At 37.3% G+C, this 18542-nt stretch overlaps 1 protein-coding gene across 1 annotated transcript; it reads right to left on the reverse strand.

Moving 5' to 3' along the window:
• Positions 1 to 2414: 2414 nt before the first annotated feature.
• On the reverse strand, positions 2415 to 17119 carry LOC104598776 (ATP-dependent Clp protease proteolytic subunit 5, chloroplastic-like). The gene is made up of 9 exons (XM_010260988.3): positions 16666 to 17119; positions 16465 to 16584; positions 16238 to 16355; positions 16046 to 16138; positions 6278 to 6323; positions 6125 to 6197; positions 4933 to 4967; positions 4716 to 4804; positions 2415 to 3032 (listed from the first exon to the last, which is right to left on the reverse strand). Exons 1-9 carry the CDS (start codon positions 16791 to 16793, stop codon positions 2829 to 2831), a joined length of 906 nt encoding a protein of 301 aa, XP_010259290.1. The 5' UTR covers positions 16794 to 17119; the 3' UTR covers positions 2415 to 2828.
• Between the last annotated feature and the right edge of the window lie 1423 nt (positions 17120 to 18542).

The following is an 18542-nucleotide window of genomic DNA, read 5'->3' on the forward strand; positions in this document are numbered from 1 at the left end:
CATCAGCGGTTTTCTGACCTTTTCAACAATTTTTTTTTTTTTGAAGAAGAGCAGTTCATAATATAACAGGAACCAAAGACCTGACCGATTCCCAATTTTTCCAGTCCAACCATCCAATCCGGTCCCGTTTTGAAAACATTGGTTCTGCCTTTCCCCATTAATCGTTTCCTTTTTCAAACCGTTATCTGGGGTAAGAGAAACTTCATGCCAAAAACAAAGGTCGGCAGAGATTCCTGAGTACCGGCCCTGGTGTGAAGGAATTTCCCAGATGAGCCCAGCCATCTAGCGTAAAACAAATTAAAATGTGACTTTGATAGAGACGGGTTTGTTGTTAAGCGGCTTTTGTATTTTCTCCTCTTTTTCTGAAATCTGCTTTGTCGTTGAGCCCACTAAATGATATTTGTATCACAATTACAATTACTAAAAGATCGTAAAAGAAGATGAAAGATGTGTGCCAACCTCTTACATTGAATTCTCTCACCTCCTATGTGCTTCCTATGTAAGGTATGTTTTAGCCCACAGCCCCACCTATCATCTATTAATCTCCAATAATTTTCTACTCAGGATTTTGGAGCATGCAAGGTTCAAAATATCGACAAATATACGAGAAAGGTATTGTATCAGCATCCAAAGGCATGGGTGGAATGACACAAGGGCCATTTGAATGTTAATGGACCTATGACCGCAGTCATGACCACCACTAAAAGCTTGTGACTGCTAGCATATACCAATTACACCGGCTGTCCAAATTTGTTAGTTCCATGGATTTCTCAAAAAAAAAATGAAAACTCTGAAAATTATAAAAATAACATTTTAAATGTTTTTTTATTGCAGGAGAGAATTATAAGATGGATCTATAAATTATCTATTAAACTCATTGATCCAACAATAGCTTATATAAAAAATGATTTTTTCTTAATTTTTAGGAAAAGTCTGAAAATTTAAAAATATATATTTCATATATTCTAAATGATTTTCATGATAAAGAAGAACTATAAGATGGATCTATCAAAATCTTTGATCCAACAACAATTTAATGCATCTTGTAATGATTGGAAGCACAAACATTTATGTATTATACGGTTACTGTACAGTATCTACATGTTCTAGACTTGGTAATGTTGATTGTAATGTATCTCTTCATATAAACTATTAGTGTTTTTACACCCCAGTTATTTCAACATTTGATTTAGTGTTATTAATATACTTATGAGATTTGTAAGAGTTTCCCCAACATATTCAAATGCATCCATGTTTTTCCACTGTATCCATGTGTATTCAATGTGTATTGTGATACATATCCATATCCAAGCTTATCAATATGATGATTCATGTACTGATATTTTGAACCTTGAGAGCATGTCTTTACCCCCCTTGGATGGTCATTGATTTCAATTAAACCTTCGGAAGGGGGAAATTCTTTGGAAGTTTACAACCGGAATCTCAATCAAATGATCCATGCTGGGTGAAGACAACTAACCTAGAGAAATTCTCTTTTTCCACATATGGTATTCTAAGATGGTCAAAGAATAGCATCAACACCATAGTTGTTAAGTCATTGCCTAGGCGCTTGCTTGAGCAACAGAAATGGCTAGGCATCTTATTAGGGAACTAGATGCCCCACCCTTGGATGGTCATTGTCACTTGGGAGCCCAAGTGACTAGATGCCCCATGGCACCTTGACAACTATGCTCAATGCAAAAGGCTTCACTTAGCATCATACCTTCCTCTGTGGGACAAGATTAAAAATGAACTTTGATGGATTTAGCCTTGGGAACCCCGGTGAATCAAGTATGGGGGGTGCATTTAGGGACTTAAATCGGAAAATCAAAATGGCATTCTTTGGGCCAATAGGGACTTGCAACTGCATTCAAGAACTCCAAGTTTTTCAAGAATTGAAATTCGTAGTATCTTCTGGCTTTTGGAGATACCATGCTACAAGGGGGGATTCTAAAACCATCAGGTCATGGCTGGAAGCTTAGTAGTCTGGGCCATGGAAGGTCAGACATCTGATAAGAGAAGCAACTGGCAAGTGGCAACACACTTGGATGTGGGCCTCTTCTAGATTCCTCAATCTGCTAACACACGTGATGACTCACTACCTTGTGAAAGTGTTGGCACACAGGCTTTTGGTGTGGGGAGAATATCCTTTGTGCTAAAATCAGAGAATTGTATTTTTTTTAATTAGGTGCATATGGGGATGTCTTGCTCCTTGTGCAACATACTGTTGTAAATACACTTGTATTCTGATAATAAAAGTTTGTACTTTGTAGTTACTGATAAAGAAAAAAAAAAGACTCAAGACCTGGTGAAATACCAGGTGGGATGAGAATAGAGGGATCTGCTGACACACTTGATAACTTGCTAGCTTGTGAAAGTGTTAACAGACAGGCTTTTGGTATGGGGTGAATATATTTTGTGCTAAAATCAGAGAGAATTGTATGGGAGCTCTATTAGGGACATAGGAGGATCAATAGGGCTTGCTCCTTGTGCTTGTACATACTGTTATACACTGTATATTCCATTAGTGCAGTTACTTACAGAAAAGAAAAAGAAAAAAAGATTCAAGACTTGATGAAATACCTACCACGTGTGATGAGAATAGAGGGTTGGCTAGATAAACAAATGGAGATTTAATGGATAGATCATGCACATCAAAATGTATTCACTTCAAATTTGTTACTCTATCTCTATTGTAGTCTTCCTTTAGTACCAATGATGCGCAAGCTATTGAAGGATGAGAAATTTCATAACTTTACCTTTTTGAAATGAAATCTCACAAAAACAGAGAGAGCAACTAATTTGTGAAATTGACATGGAGACCGTCTTCACTGGTCGGTGGTAGGTGTTAGCGGCTGAAGGGCTTTCAGAGGGTTCATGATTACACCATCAATTAGTCCATATTCTTTGGCTTCTTTTGCACTCATGAAGAAATCACGGTCAGTATCCTGGTTGATCTTCTCAAGGCTTTGGCCAGTGTGGTAGGAGAGGTAACCATTCAGGTTAGCCTTGTGGTGCAACATTTCATTAGCCTGGAGAAAGATGGATACTGATTATCAAATAGAATTCCATATGCCAGACAGAAAGCTCCAAGGAAAATATGCTGATGATGAAGTGACACATTCAAAACATGTGAGATAGACATTTCCACGGGCACGCACACACACACACACACATCCTCTCATGTACATCTTCCTCTCCCCCTTTTGGAAATAAAAGTAACCTTTTTTTTTCAAATATATATATATAATATAACTAGGTACGTATATAATACAAACATAAAGTACATTAAAGCCAATTTTAATTATCCATACTGGTGTTAGAGCACGTGTTATGCTTGTATACAAGTAAAGAACAAACATACAAGTTTATATTACATAATCAAATTTTACTTTTATGGCATGCACCAATCCCAAAGCAAGTATCCCCTTATATAGTATAGATATCATTTTTTTGGATGATGTATGTGCATATCATATACTCATAATTCCATCATAATATTATTACGCATGTTCTATACTTGTATTTTATATACTTGAAAAATAGGTATGCTCACAATATACTTGTTTATATATGTGACTTTATAATTTTCCAAATCAATACAATATAAATCACCATCATCATCTAAGCCTTATTCCCAACTATTTGGGGCCAGCTACAAAAATCCTGTTTCGCTATTCCATTCTGTTTAATGCCATATTCATTATTAAATAACGGGCACCCCCACCTTCATGGTACATGCATGTAATATTCTTAATCTTTGAATATAGGCATGTAACTTTGAACTTTGATCTGGTTGTCCATTTGAATTACTTAGTATATGTTTGGCATCGATGCTGCAGTTGCAGCATCTTTGTTTGGAATTGTTGCTGCCAGGTAGGACGTTTCCTGGAGCAACAGCAACTTTTTCTGTTTGGTACCATTGCTCCAGGAAACGTTTTCAGCACTGGTACCCATTATCCAGTGCCACATCAATGCCCTGTTGATAGCAACGAGCTGCAGCTCCAGGAAACGCCAAATTTGGCGTTGCTCCAAGCCATGGCTTACCGATTTCCGAGGCGTGGCTCAGAGCACCGTTTTTGATGAAAAAACGGTTCCAAACAAATGCCCGTTTCCTGGAGCACCGTTTTTTCCGATGTGGCGCCGTTGCTCCAGGAAATGGCAACGATGCCAAACAGCCCCTAAATCTATTATAATATCAAATGATAGTATTCTATTCAAAAGATTAAAAAAAAACGTGTTAGTATCCTCCTGTGTTTTTCTCTTCTACAAAATAAGAGAAAAGATCAGGGCAAATTAGGAAATGTACCGCTTGTGCATATTATTCACAAAGCAGGTGATGGAGAAGGAATCAAAGAAACAAGATTGAAGGAAAACATTAGAAAGAAATGGCTTCAGTACCTGGAGTAATGATACAAGGGGGAAGGGAAGTTCAGACAACTGTTGGAGAAGAAGCCTCTCCAAACAGCACTCCATTAATAATATATAGTCTATTAGGCATCATGACAGACCATCAAATAACATGTTAATTGAAAATGACAACCAAACTAGCCTCAATAGAGGCAACCTTCATAAATAATATAGTAATCATATGCATTCTAAAAATATAATGAGAAACTACCAAATAATATGTTATTTTAAAATGACAACAAAACATGCCTAAACGTCCTATGAAAGACGTGAAAGAAAATAGTAATTAAATAGGTAACTTTTACCTGGATGTCTATATCAGTCTGCCCACCTTGAGCCCCACCAAGAGGTTGATGGATCATTATCCTCGAGTTTGGTAAACTATAACGTTTCCCTTTATTGATTAAAAATTTCAAGATGAAAAGGAGCATATCCAGAGAAACACATCATGAGCCAGGAAAAAGGAGAAGAAAAAATTAGACATCCTCTGCTCTTAGGAAGAGAAAGATATATATACATTACCTTTGGTGCCAGCACTCAGAAGGAAAGCCCCCATACTGTTCACAAGAAGGCCATTATGAGTACAATAGCTCAGTAGGCCGATGCCTTATTGCAAACCACAATTGTCAAGTTCTAGACAAGGAACACACTAGAACTAACATTCTAAATATTTGCATTGCAATTCTAACAACAATCCATGCTCCCATACTCAAGCATGAAACCACCGAGTCCCCTTTAATAGCCTCAGGTGTGCTGGAATTTTAATAACCAACTAATGTAGGAATTTAACAACAGTCCATATTAACTCTACCACAGGTCCACAGTCTGATGCCTATCTATCTGCTCATTTTACAAAAGAGGTAAAATTCCATCCTCTGATCATTCTACCAACTACTGGTAGTTATTTATACTAGTACCACCTTAACCTGTGTCTCTCATAAGATTGCCTACACATGCTAGCACAGATATACATGGATTATACTTGTATATTTACATGGATATTGTACTTAAATTGATATACACACATAAATGAATACATGTATATCAAACATATCACACATAGATTCAGAACTAATTTGTTAAGACATTTAATTTACATGTATGCAAAATTACTTATATTATTATTTAGATATGAACATCCAAACAGTTGGACAGATGACAATGAAAGCTTCATATTGAAATGCAACTTGTGACCTACACAGGGTGACAGTCCAACCAGTACAAACAAGCTCCACTGTAAAATTAAGCAATAAAAAAATAGGACTTCCACCATCCAAATTCAGCCCCCACCCCCTCTCCAGGGACTGGGACAAAATCCTAGAACAATGAACATTCTGGATGAAGCACAATGAACAATACACACATGCATTATAGTGGATACTACACCATATATTTAATCATTACTGAATAGTAACAGTAGAGAACTCCAACATTGAAGCAGAAGAATCAAATAAAGATATATAGCAAAAATGTAAACATGGAATGTTAATTATAATTATAGCACCATTGAGAGATTATAAAGTTTTAGTTAAGCAATAGAAATTTTTTCACCATCTGTAAACTATAGCATGTTTAATGAGGAAAAGTGAAACATATACATTAACGTAATACAAGAAAAAAGTGAAAAAAAAAAAGAATGGAAAGCAGGAGGAATCAAAATCTGTGAACTGTAAAGGCAGCATGATATGATAAAATCTACAATAAATGGGCCTACCTAGCTGCCAATCCAACACAAACGGTTGAAACATCAGGACGGATATGCCTCATGGTATCAAATATAGCCATACCTGCCAAGGATTTATGTAGTAGCTTAGACGAACAAAGCCAGGGTGTCTATGTGATATAGAAGGTATAGATTTGTTCTTACCAGCTGTCACCGAACCCCCTGGAGAATTTACATACATTACAATATCCTGTTATAAAATGTAAATAAATGTATTAAATTGTATGTCATGATTATTAATGGCTAAGCAGGAGTAGAAGGTTGGGTTGGAAAAGATAACAACCATAAGCAACAAAGAATAAAAGATATATCACAAGCACAGACACATTGGTCCCAACTATCTAGAGTCTTGGGATGGGTGGACTGGATATAAGATCTAACCTTTGGCCTTTTTTGCACATAGTGGTGGCTCACAGCCTCAAAATCATGTTGTTATGCTTGTCAGTCCAAGATTTTAGCATTACAAACACAGACACAAACAACTAAAAAATAAAAAATAAAAAGAATGCAAACTCAAAGAGTTAACTGGGATGTGAAAGGCTTGCATTGCTGTTTACCAGAGTTGAAATCTTAAAGATAGCAAATAATGCAAACAGAAAGGCCTAAATATATCGCCAGAAGGCCATTAAATTATGGGCAAATTTCTTAAACTACCCCTACCGTTTAGCGAATTGGCAAACTGCACCCTTACTGTTTAACTATTGTCTTAAACCACCCCTACTGTTTCTGACCATTGTCATCGCCATTAAGTCGTAACGAAAATGATGAAATGTCCCTTTTGCCCTTAGTTTCTTCCTCATTTAACTTAATTCAAAATCTCCCCTTCCTCCGGTCTAGCTGTTATCGTCCCCAACCTCACAATGGGAACATTTTTTTTTTTTGATAAATCTCACAATGGGAACATTGCATGCCAGCAACTCCTCCGATTTCTTCTCTTCCTCTCCTTAGACCCCTTTTTCTAATTATCTCTCTCTCTCTCTCTCTCAGCTTCTCTCTCCATCTCTCTCTATGTTACCCCTAACTACCCAACTCAAGTAAACCAACCCCAAAGCACCATTGAAAATTGTAGAAGATAACTGTAAAAAGTGAAAGCATTGGATGTTATGGGCCCGAGCGTAGGATCGTGTCACAGGTCGCTCCACCGCAGGAACCTCAGATCTTTCCTTGCCCTTGGCCTTGCGTACAAGCCCTATTTTGACTATCTCGTGGGTGATTTGTCCAAGAGATCACCCGAACTCTCCTTACTCTCTTTCTTGACTGCGAAAACTGAATGTCTTTTATTTCAATTCGTAGCTCCTTAAATAGAAAATTACAGAAGAAAATTCCTAATTAAACTCAAACCCCAACTTGAACTCAAACTCCTAATAACCTACTGTTAATGTCTTTTATTTCAATTCGTAGCTCCTTAAATAGAAGATTACAGAAGAAAATTCCTAATTAAACTCAAACCCCAACTTGAACTCAAACTCCTAATTACCTACTGTAATTGGTAACACACTCTTAAGATAAGATAAAGATAAGATAAGATAAGGGATGAGGATAAGGCTGGCAGCGAGTTCTTTTGACGTGTCCAGATAAGGGTGGGCCCACCCCTATGAGCTGTCGTGTGGGCCCCGCTCTGCTGCTGCTATCGGGTGCGTGCGCGCGGCTCACGGTGCTGCCGCCGCGCAGTGCGTGCGCGCGGCTCATGGTGCGTGCTGCTGTGCGCGCTGCCGAGCGGTGCGTGCTATGCATTGCCGGCAGTGTGTGCTGCTGTGCACGCTGCCGAGCGGTGCGTGTTGTGCGCTGCTGGCGGTGCGTGCTGCAGTGCGCGCTGTCGGGTTGCTGTGCGGCGCTCTTGGCGGTGCGTGCTGCTGCCTATGCCTGCATCGAAGTGTGCTGCCCGGTGGTGTGTCCATAACATCACACCCCTCCCGGACTACGAGCTTGTCCTCAAGCTCAAATTGGGTGTCGAAGACACCCTCAAAGGAATCCTGAATGGCTTTGCCCTCCTGGATTGGGTTCCCATGGAGGGGGTTCATCCTCCTCTTCCTCTTGTTTCACCAGGAGGCAGAAAAGTCTCTTGCACCTGTGCCCTGTTGAGTAGAGTTCATCGCAATTAAAACATTGCCCCCTTGCCCAGCGTTCTGCCATCTCCGCCCTAGACAAGTGCTTAATAGGGGGTGTACCGCCGCTACTCCGCACACTAGATGCTGATCTGGAATTGGTGCTCGTCTGTGTCTTCCGTTCTGGGCTGGCTGCTGGATATGGGGCCATTCCGAGGGGTTCCCTGTTGGCTGCCAGCGAAGACCCTCCTTCTGTAGGCTTCGGGTTTGTCCAAGCTGCTGCTGGGCATCCCATGCTGAACGGCCCTCGGCTAATCTGTAGTTTGCGCTCGAAGGCCCGGGCCAAATTCATTGCCGTGACCAGGTTAGACGGGCTCTGCATCTCTACATCCACTCTCAGGGGTTCGGCTAGACCAGTTGTGAACATATCCACCTACTGGTCTGGGCATACTGACGAGGCCCTGGCGAGAAGGGTCTGGAACTGCCGTTGATACTCCGCGACGGTCCCGGTCTGCTTGAGGTTAATGAGCTCCCCCAAAGGGTTGCTCGTTAATGGGGGCCCGAATCGGAGGAGGCAATACGACTTGAACTGGCCCCAACTAAGGCCTGGTTCTTCCTGCTCCACTCGGTAGAACCAGAGCTGTGCTTCATCGGTCAAGTGGAATTCTGCTAGGCTGATCTTGTCCTTCTCTTCCGTGCGCTGATTGCGGAAGAATTGCTCATAGCGGTACAGCCAGCCGAGTGGGTTGCCGCTACCGCTGTACGAGGGGAACTCCAAACGACTGTATTTGGGTATGATTGTTGCTGTCAGTGTGTCGTTCTGTCGCTCACCGGAGCCCTTTGTCCGATCTGGGCGGCGGCTGTGGTTAGTGGCTGCCCCTTCAGGGCTCCCTTCCCTGGTGGAGAAGTATAACTCCAATAGACGCCGAAGTTCCCTGACGTCCTCTTTAACTTCTCTTACCTCCGCATGATTTTCCGCGAGACGGTGTTCCAGCTTGTGAACCTTGGACGATAGCTGCTCCATGTCGCCCATGACGCTTGGCTCTGATACCAAAATGTTATGAGCCCGAGCGTAGGATCGCGTCACGGGTCGCTCCACCGTAGGAACCTCAGATCTTTCCTTGCCCTTGGCCTTGCGTACAGGCCCTATTTTGACTATCTCGTGGGTGATTTGTCCAAGAGATCACCCGAACTCTCCTTACTCTCTTTCTTGACTGCGAAAACTGAATGTCTTTTATTTCAATTCGTAGCTCCTTAAATAGGAGATTATAGAAGAAAATTCCTAATTAAACTCAAACTCCTAATTACCTACTGTAATTGGTAACACACTCTTAAGATAAGATAAAGATAAGATAAGAGATGAGGATAAGGGATGAGGATAAGGCTGGCGGCGAGTTCTTTTGACATGTCCAGATAAGGGTGGGCCCACCCCTATGAGCTGTCGTGTGGGCCCCGCTCTACTGCTGCTGCCGGGTGTGTGCGCGCGGCTCATGGTGCCGCCGCCGCGCAGTGCGTGCGCGCGGCTCATGGTGCGTGCTGCTGTGCGCTGCTGGCGGTGCATGCTGCTGTGCGCGCTACCGAGCGGAGCGTTGTCGGGTTGCTGTGCGGCGCTCTTGGCGGTGCGTGCTGCTGGGCGGCCCGTTGTGCGTGCTGCTGCTTATGCCTGCACCGAAGTGTGCTGCCCGGTGGTGTGTCCATAACATTGAATGCAGGTGGAAGGTTGAATTCTTCTTGGCAATGTTTGAATATTTTATTTAAATATCAAAATAGATTTTTTAAATGAAATATTATAATCTATAGTCGAACAGGGCGAAGAAGGCCATCTGCTACTCTGCTCTACAACCAATTCAACGTGGATGGAGAAGGCCATCCGCTGGTACAACCCCTGAGGGCGAGGGCTCTTGCTGTGGTGGCCGAGTTCGGAAGCTCTACTACTCTACACACTTGGCTGCCGGTGGCACTCTGTGCACCTAATCATCACAGAGGGCGAAGGCTCTTACTGTAGTGGACAAGTTGGGAAGCTTTGCTCCTCTGCAGTCTGTACAAATATCTTTAACAAAGATTCGAGTAAGAAACATGCGGAGAAGGGAAGCTTAGTGATATGTGAGGCCATTGCGGAGACAGCATCGATACAAGCAGACTGGATGACAGAATCATAGTTGTCAAGGACTAGGCGCCCTTGGTTGGGCACCTCACCTAAACGCCTTGACTTTTAGCAACTAGGCGCCCTTCTAGGCGATTAAGCGCCCGCCTAGGCGACAAAAATGACAAGGTGGACGCCTTTTATAATATCATTTATATTGTTGTATCTTATTAATGTATGTGTTAATACATTTTATTATATGTTATATATATATATATATCAATTATATTTTGTTTTAATGTTTTACTATTGAAATTTAAAAGATCAAAGGGTTTTGAGAAGAGAAAAAGAAAGAAAGAAAGAAAAGAAAAGAAAAGAAAGGGGAAAGAAACAACAGAATAATAAAGTTCTTTTTTCTATTCTCTCTCTAATTAAATAAAACAGAAACTCCATCCTTGTTTTTTTTTTCTATATTACTTTCCATCTTGAATATTTATCATATAAAGTTAATAACCTTCTTTAGCTGCTAATTAATATGAATTTGCTCTATTAAATACTTATTATAGTAGTATTATTTTTGAAAATAATGAAATTAATATATGTAAAAGATTTTTATCTTTTAGATGTGATGATTTGCCATATTTTTAGAGGAAACTTAATGTTCTTAATAAAGCGAATTGCTATTTTTCAATTAACATACATGCTGAATGGTATATAAAACTAGGAAACTAGCCAAAAGTCAGTTTTTCATATGATAAAATTTTTATCGCCTAGGCGACTAGGCGCCCCAGTGTCGCTTAGGCCTAGACGCCTTGAAAACTATGGGCGGAATCAGGGTCTCTAAGGTGACTTCATGGTTTCAAATGTCACCCGACATATGTCGATGTCGAGGCTCACCGACATGAAAATGGATGGTAATATAAAAATTACATTACGCCAGTCGCAATTTCCTATATTTCGGAAATGTCGACCAAATTGGTCCAAATAACCAAAAAAAATACAGTTTTTCCTATTATGTCGACAAGATGTCGACTAATGTACATTAAAAATATAATATATTAGTATATTATATTAATATAATACAATATATTAATATAGATTACTCCATTAATAATTTCTATTTAATTATTTCAAATAAAATATTTATAAAAAGAATTAACAAAATATAAAAACAAAAGAATAAATTAATTACTTTATAATATAAAACATAAAATATTTTTCAAGTAATAAAATATTAACTAGTTAATATTTTTTAAAATCAGAAAATGTTTATTAAATTTTATAATAAACCGTATTCTACATTTAATATAAAAAATCAGAATAAATTTAATAAATTTTATACTAAATCATAATTTATTATAAATTTAGTATTAAAAATCATAATAAATTCATTAAGTTTTATAAGAAATCAGAATTTATCATAATCTTAATACTACAAAAAAGAGAATCAGTTTATTAAATTTATAATAAAACATAATGTATTATAAATTTAATATTTAAAAAATCAGAATAAATTTATTTCTATTTACTAGTGTGAAATAAATATATTAGACTTTATAATAAATCAGAATTAAAAATAAGAAAAGAAGATATCAGATAACCTTGTAAAAACATCAAAATGCATAATAAATCACTAAATCGTCATTTACTAATTTGTTATTGATCTTAGTTTCTTAGCTTTATATAATGGTTGGGAATAAGATAATAGTCTAGAAATATGTATTAATGCTTCTTTTATCATTTTACAAAATATCTTTCCATATTTCCACATATTTCATAATATTTCCACAATGTCTCTAATTTTTACAATATTTCCCCTCAACATTTCTGATATATGTCCTATATTTTGGTAAGTGACATTTCCATCGACATCGACATTTTAAACTTTGGGTGATTTAGATTCCGAGCGATGGATTCGAGCTTGGAGGTAGCAATGGCATAAGTGTCTCGGTCATAGTTGTCAAGGCCCTTGGAGGCTCGCCTCGCCCAGTCGCCTAGCAGTTTTGTATACCGTCTTATAATATACTTTTATATGGTTACTTTTTTGAGATTATAATTATAAAATAGACATTATTAAACAAAGATATTCATTTTTTGTGTTTAAAACTAATTTCTTTTTATTATTTTCTTATTTGTTAGGGTTTAATCAACACAAACATTGCTAACTGCTGTATTGAACCCTCAAAAATATTCTTCTTCTTTTCCTATAACAAAAATAGGGGTTCAGTCCCCATATTTTTTGAATTTTCTGTTCTTTTTCTTCTCATAAATATATTGATTTTCTAGATATAAACATGAAGTTTATAATTTTCTTATGAAAATTATGGATAGTTATTAAGGAAAGATGGTTATGGAACCTAAGGAACTACCTAGGATATGTATTTTTCACTTAAAAAAATCAATCACCTAGGCAAAGTCTAGGCGCCTAGGCGACAAGGCGCCCCCTGTCGCCTAGCCTCGCCTTGGCGCCTTGAAAACTATGGTCTCGGTCAGAGAGCTTGTTGAGGTAGGTAATGACATGTTTTTTGATCAGTAGGTAATGACATGTTGTTTGAGATAGTGGAAGCATTTTGGGGTGGAGTTAGGGATGATCGTTTCGACTGAGCCATTGCTAGAGATGGAGAATAATGGGCATCAGAAACCCACATTTGTGAGAGGTGGGTCAGGTGGAAAGCAATGGCGCAACTGATATCTACGACAACATTGTCAGACTTGAAAACTATGGATGGTCTCGGTTAGAGAGCTTGTTGAGGTAGGTAATGACATGTTTGAGATAGTGGAAGCATTTTGGGGAGGAGTCAGGGATGATCATTTCGACTAAGCCATTGCCAAAGACGGAGAATAATGGGCGTCAGAAACCCGCATTTGTGGGAGGTGGGTCAGGTGGAAAGCAATGGCACAACTGATATCTACAGCAACATTGTCAGGCTTCTTTGACGTTCATTCAGATAGTTAGTTGAGATGTTCGTCGGTTGCGTAGGTTCGTCTTACTGACTCTGAAGCTGCAATTGAAGATATTATTGTTGTGATATTATCGCAGCTTCCCTTCTGTGCACTTCGACCTCTGTGAGTGCTCCGATGTTCTCCAACTTCAATGGTTGGTACTCATTGAACCGAAGTCTTTACTGGATATCAATTGGAAAAATCCAAGAAAAGGAAAGGCCATCACAGATTGGAAAGGGAGTGATCACTGATAGCATCTGTGTAGTGTTAGAGGCCTAACCGAAGAAGTCGGAGTGCTCGAAGATGAGGGGTCATATGACTCCCGAAGAAACGTATCTAGCTAGAAGACCAAGGTTTAAAATGTCGATGTCGATGGAAATGTCGCTTACCAAAGTATAGGACATATGTCGGAAATGTCTCAGAACATATGTTGGAAACATATCCAGCTCGAAGATGAGGGGTCTTCAGTGCATTCTTTGCCTTCTAAATTGTCTTAGGATAAGACAATATATCATCATCATCATCATCTAAGCCTTGGTGGCAAGGTTTAAAATGTCAATGTCGATGGAAATGTCGCTTACCAAAATATAGGACATATGTCGGAAATGTCGAGGGGAAATATTGTAAAAATTAGAGACATTGTGGAAATATTATGAAATATGTGGAAATATGCAAAGATATTTTGTAAAATGATAAAAGAAGCATGAATACATATTTCTAGACTATTATCTTATTCCCAACCATTATATAAAGCTAAGAAACTAAGATCAATAACAAATTAGTAAATGACGATTTAGTGATTTATTATGCATTTTGATGTTTTTACAAGGTTATCTGATATTTTCTTTTCTTATTTTTAATTCTGATTTATTATAAATTCTAATATATTTATTTCACACTAGTAAATAGAAATACATTTATTCTGATTTTTAAATATTAAAGTTATAATACATTATGTTTTATTATAAATTTAATAAACTGATTCTCCTTTTTGTAGTATTAATATTATGATAAATTCTGATTTCTTATAAAACTTAATGAATTTATTATGATTTTTAGTACTAAATTTATAATAAATTATGATTTAGTATAAAATTTATTAAATTTATTCTGATTTTTTATATTAAATGTAGAATATGATTTATTATAAAATTTAATAAACATTTTCTGATTTTAATAAATATTTTAAAAAATACTAACTAGTTAATATTTTATGTTTTATATTATAAAGTAATTAATTTATTCTTTTGTTTTTATATTTTGCTAATTCTTTTTTATAAATATTTTGTTTGAAATATTAAATAGAAATTATTAATGGAAATATTATTAATGTACATTAGTCGACATCTTGTCAAAATTAGTTGACATCCTGTCGACATAATAGGAAAAACTGCATTTTTTTTTGTTATTTGGACAGATTTGGTTGACATTTCTGAAATATAGGAAATGTTGACCGAAATAATGTAATTTTTATATTACCATCCATTTTCATGTCAGTGAGCCTCGACATCGACATATGTCGGGCGACTTTAGCAACATTTGGCGACATTTGAAACCATGTAGAAGACTGAGGGCAAAAGATGAAGAGGGTAATATTGGGTTTAAAAAAATGTGTCACGTGGTGTCGCGTATGTACGGATTTTGATAGAACATTAACGGATGTTAACGACAGGGGTAGAGCTAGTCAAAAAACAATAGGGGTGGTTTAAGACAACAGTTAAACAGTAAGGGTACAGTTTGTCAATTAGCTAAACAATAGGGGTACTTTAAGAAATTTGCCCTTAAATTATTTAAATTTTAAACTCCCATGCAAAGATAGATCAACTGGATACATTCTTATTATCCATCTTTTATGCCTTTTAGCAGGTAATCTTTTCAGGACCAATGTTTTCCACACAAGCTTTTTTTTCCTCCCAAGGAAGTGAGCAACTAGCATACAAGCTGCTCTATCAATTACCTGACAGGCCAGGTACACTTATCTTCCAAGTGGAACTAATATCCTGTGTATGAAGGTGACAGATAGGTGCTGGTAACGTCTCCAGATTTGTTTGCCCTAGATTGGGATTTTATAGTGCCTTTTAGGCCTGAGTTACTGCTATTGGCAGCTCCCTACATAGTTGTCAAGAGGTTGCCTAGGCAACTAGGTGCTCTTGGCTGGTCTCCTCGCCCAAATGCCTTGACTTATGGCAACTAGGCACCCACCTAGGCGATAAAAATGTCAAGGTTGGTGCCTAATTATAATATCATTTATATTGATGCATCTTATAAATTTGTGTGTGAATACATTTTAGTATATTCTATATATCATTTATACTTTGTTCTTTTGTTTTAATTTTTATTATTGAAATTTAAAAGATCAAAAGGTTTTGAGGAGAGAAAAGGAAAGAAATAATAGAAGCAGAGGTTTCTCTTTTTTTTTTTTTCTGTTCTCTCTATCTCTATTCAATTAAATAAAACAGCAACCGCTTCCTTTTTTTTCTATTTTACTTTTCATCTTGAGTTTTTATCATATAAAGTTAATAACCTCCTTTAGTTGCTAATCGATTTCAAATTGCTCTGTTCAATACTTATTGTACTAGTACTATTTTTGAAAATAATGAAATTAATATATGTAGAGGATTTTTTATCTTTTAGATATGTTGATTTGCCACATTTCTAGAGGAAATTTAATGTTTTTAATAATAAGAATTGCTATTTCTTCAATTAATATGCATGCTGAAGCCTGAATGGTACATAAAACTAGGGAAATAGCCAAAAATTACTTCTTTATATTATAAAATCCTTTATCACCTGGGCAAACAAATCACAGTTAAGTAAACAGAGAAAAGGATAAGTTAAAACCTTGTTGGGATCCACTGCATCGAGATATAGAAGCTGGGCAACAATTATGTTGGCCATGTCATCGTCAACAGCACCACCACAACGTATTATTCTCTGAATCCAATTCCACATAAATTCAGAAGCTAATAAACAAGTAAACGACACTACAGAATTCGTAATTTGAAAGAAGCCTATCCTAATTCTATCTCTTACATGTTGAAAGAGCTGGCTGATAACACTCTGGAAACGCTCTTGAACCATAGGAGGCGGTCCTTGCCCTCCTTGAGCATAGGCAGGAAAGTAAGGAGAAGATGGAACTTGCAAATCATCCCTATATAATCAAGTAATATGTTTTCAGAAAAGAAAATGGATAAACCTAAATATGACCATAAGAGTGCATCGACTACGACAAATTGTACCGACAAACATAAATAAGTTACCTAATAGACCAAATCCCTTGCCGCGAATTCGTCTCCGGAGCCCAAAATCCATCGGAGTAAATGGCCTTGGTTGGATAAATTCGAGGGATTTTCTCCTTAGAAACCAAACTTGTTAATTTCCTGTAGAGTAGACGAGAAATCTCAGAGCGAAGTCTATCAAGAAAGTTGAAGAGAAGGGAAGGGATGAAGAATAAGAAAAACCTGGGACGTAGAGGGTCAAAAGGGAGAGGCAGCTTCTGGGTTTCGGAACGGGACGTAGGGTTGGAGGAGAAGGCGAGGGAGTTGAATCTGAGAGTTGAAGTCGACGTTGCGACGCATGAATGCGCCATTGCAGGTAGTAGCTAAGCACTGGACTGGACCAACCACTGAAAAGGAAGCTTGGTATCGGAGTTTTCTTCTCTTTGTTCTGCCGTCTTATCCACTATTAAAAAGGGGAACGTTCGAGCGCAACAACGGCACCGGACTCCTCCGATCACGAGAGAAGAGTATTTTATGTTTAGGCGCGATGCGATCAAGAGAATGAGAGATGGAATCTCGTCACTCGTCACTCACGCTTTGAGCTCGAAGAATGAAGAGGGATTTGCCGAAATGGACTTGGGCTTGGCGCCTGCGCTTTAACTTGGGGTGTTCCGTAACGTTTGTATACGATTGTGGCAGGACCTATTCACACCACATCATTGTTTAAGGTGGACGATCGACGGAAACCGTTTACACCATTCTCCCTTCATTTTATACATCTCAGTATAATTTTGTGGAATAATTTATAATTTGAAATAATAATTGATAAAATAAAACATCAATATATAATTATTAATAAATATATTTATTATTATAATATTATCTTCTATAATAAATAATTAAAAAAATTAATATAAATTAAAATACATTAAAAAATTAAGTAAAAATTAGGATAGTTAGACATGTATAATATAGGTGTGTTACACCTAATCATTCCCACAAATTGTCTATGCCTTAGTATGTCCTCATGGAGGAGAAAATGTTGTGAATGATAAATTAGGGTGTGGCTCATCCCTACTCATGCTATTTTGTGGGTGGAAACTATACACACAAAACAGAACGTTGCATTGTATTGTTAACATAACCAAAATAGTCCCGTCCACGATATATTCGCACTACCAAACAGCATGCACACCTTTGCACTCGTTAAGTTGCTATTCACTAACGTGGTGGGATCTAATTCAGACTCACACATGAAAGTAGGGTGAGCATTCGGTTTTTTCAATTAAAAACCAAAACAATCAAACCAAAATTTTTTATTTGGTTTTCAGTTATTTCAGTTAAAACTGAATTTTATATAATATAAGTTAATATAATAAATAATATATAATATGTCAATTTGACTTTTTTAATTAACCAAAATTTTAAACCTCAAAACCAAAATAATCAAATCCATACCAATTTTTTTGGTTCAGTTTTTCGGTTTTAATTGAAAAATGCTCACCCCTAGTAATAAATAACCAGTATCATAAAACCAGTACCAATCGAGTGGTGTTTATCAAAATTCACACAACTTCTAGCATTTTATGAGCCAAACAACTTTAAAAGTTGTAAAACCCTATCTATTAAGGGAAAATTCCCAATTAATACCTTGTACTTTGGGCCTAGTGCCACTTTGATCTTGAACTTTTAAATGTGACAATTCAGTACTAAAACTTTCAAAACATGTCAATCTATTAACTGTATTAAGTGGCATTTGAAAAGACACAAATGCTCTACCAGTGTTGTCTAATTCTTTTTATTAAGTATCACATCTGGTGGGTATTTTGATGATCCCAACTTTCTTGAATAAAAGAAAAAGATTTAGATCTGTTCTTTTTTTATCAACATTTAAATAATTGATAAAGAGAATTAGATAACAGAAGAAATATCTGTTTATTAAAAAACTAGACAACTGAAAATAGAATTATATGAACCCAAAAATCAACTTCCTATAAAACTACGTAAGCTCGAAAGCGGCTCGCTCGGTCAACACAGTGCCATCATCTCAGAAGCCCTCCCAAACGGATTCACTCTAAAAGTTAAAACAACGATGCTAATATCCACGTCAAGGCTGTGGA

This window comes from Nelumbo nucifera, chromosome 3, assembly GCF_055504915.1.
Source record: "Nelumbo nucifera cultivar China Antique chromosome 3, China Antique-T2T, whole genome shotgun sequence".
In the NCBI taxonomy this organism is placed as follows: Eukaryota; Viridiplantae; Streptophyta; class Magnoliopsida; order Proteales; family Nelumbonaceae; genus Nelumbo; species Nelumbo nucifera.

Bases quoted from the DNA above. Each gene is read 5' to 3' on its own strand.
- LOC104598776 (XM_010260988.3), bottom strand. From the start codon at position 16,793: ATGGCGCATTCATGCGTCGCAACGTCGACTTCAACTCTCAGATTCAAC. The intron at 16,585-16,665 runs GTTTTTCTTATT...TCTACTCTACAG, and splicing joins TTTGACCCTCTACGTCCCAG to GAAATTAACAAGTTTGGTTT. The intron at 4,805-4,932 runs GTAATGTATATA...TAATCAATAAAG, and splicing joins TCTGAGTGCTGGCACCAAAG to GGAAACGTTATAGTTTACCA.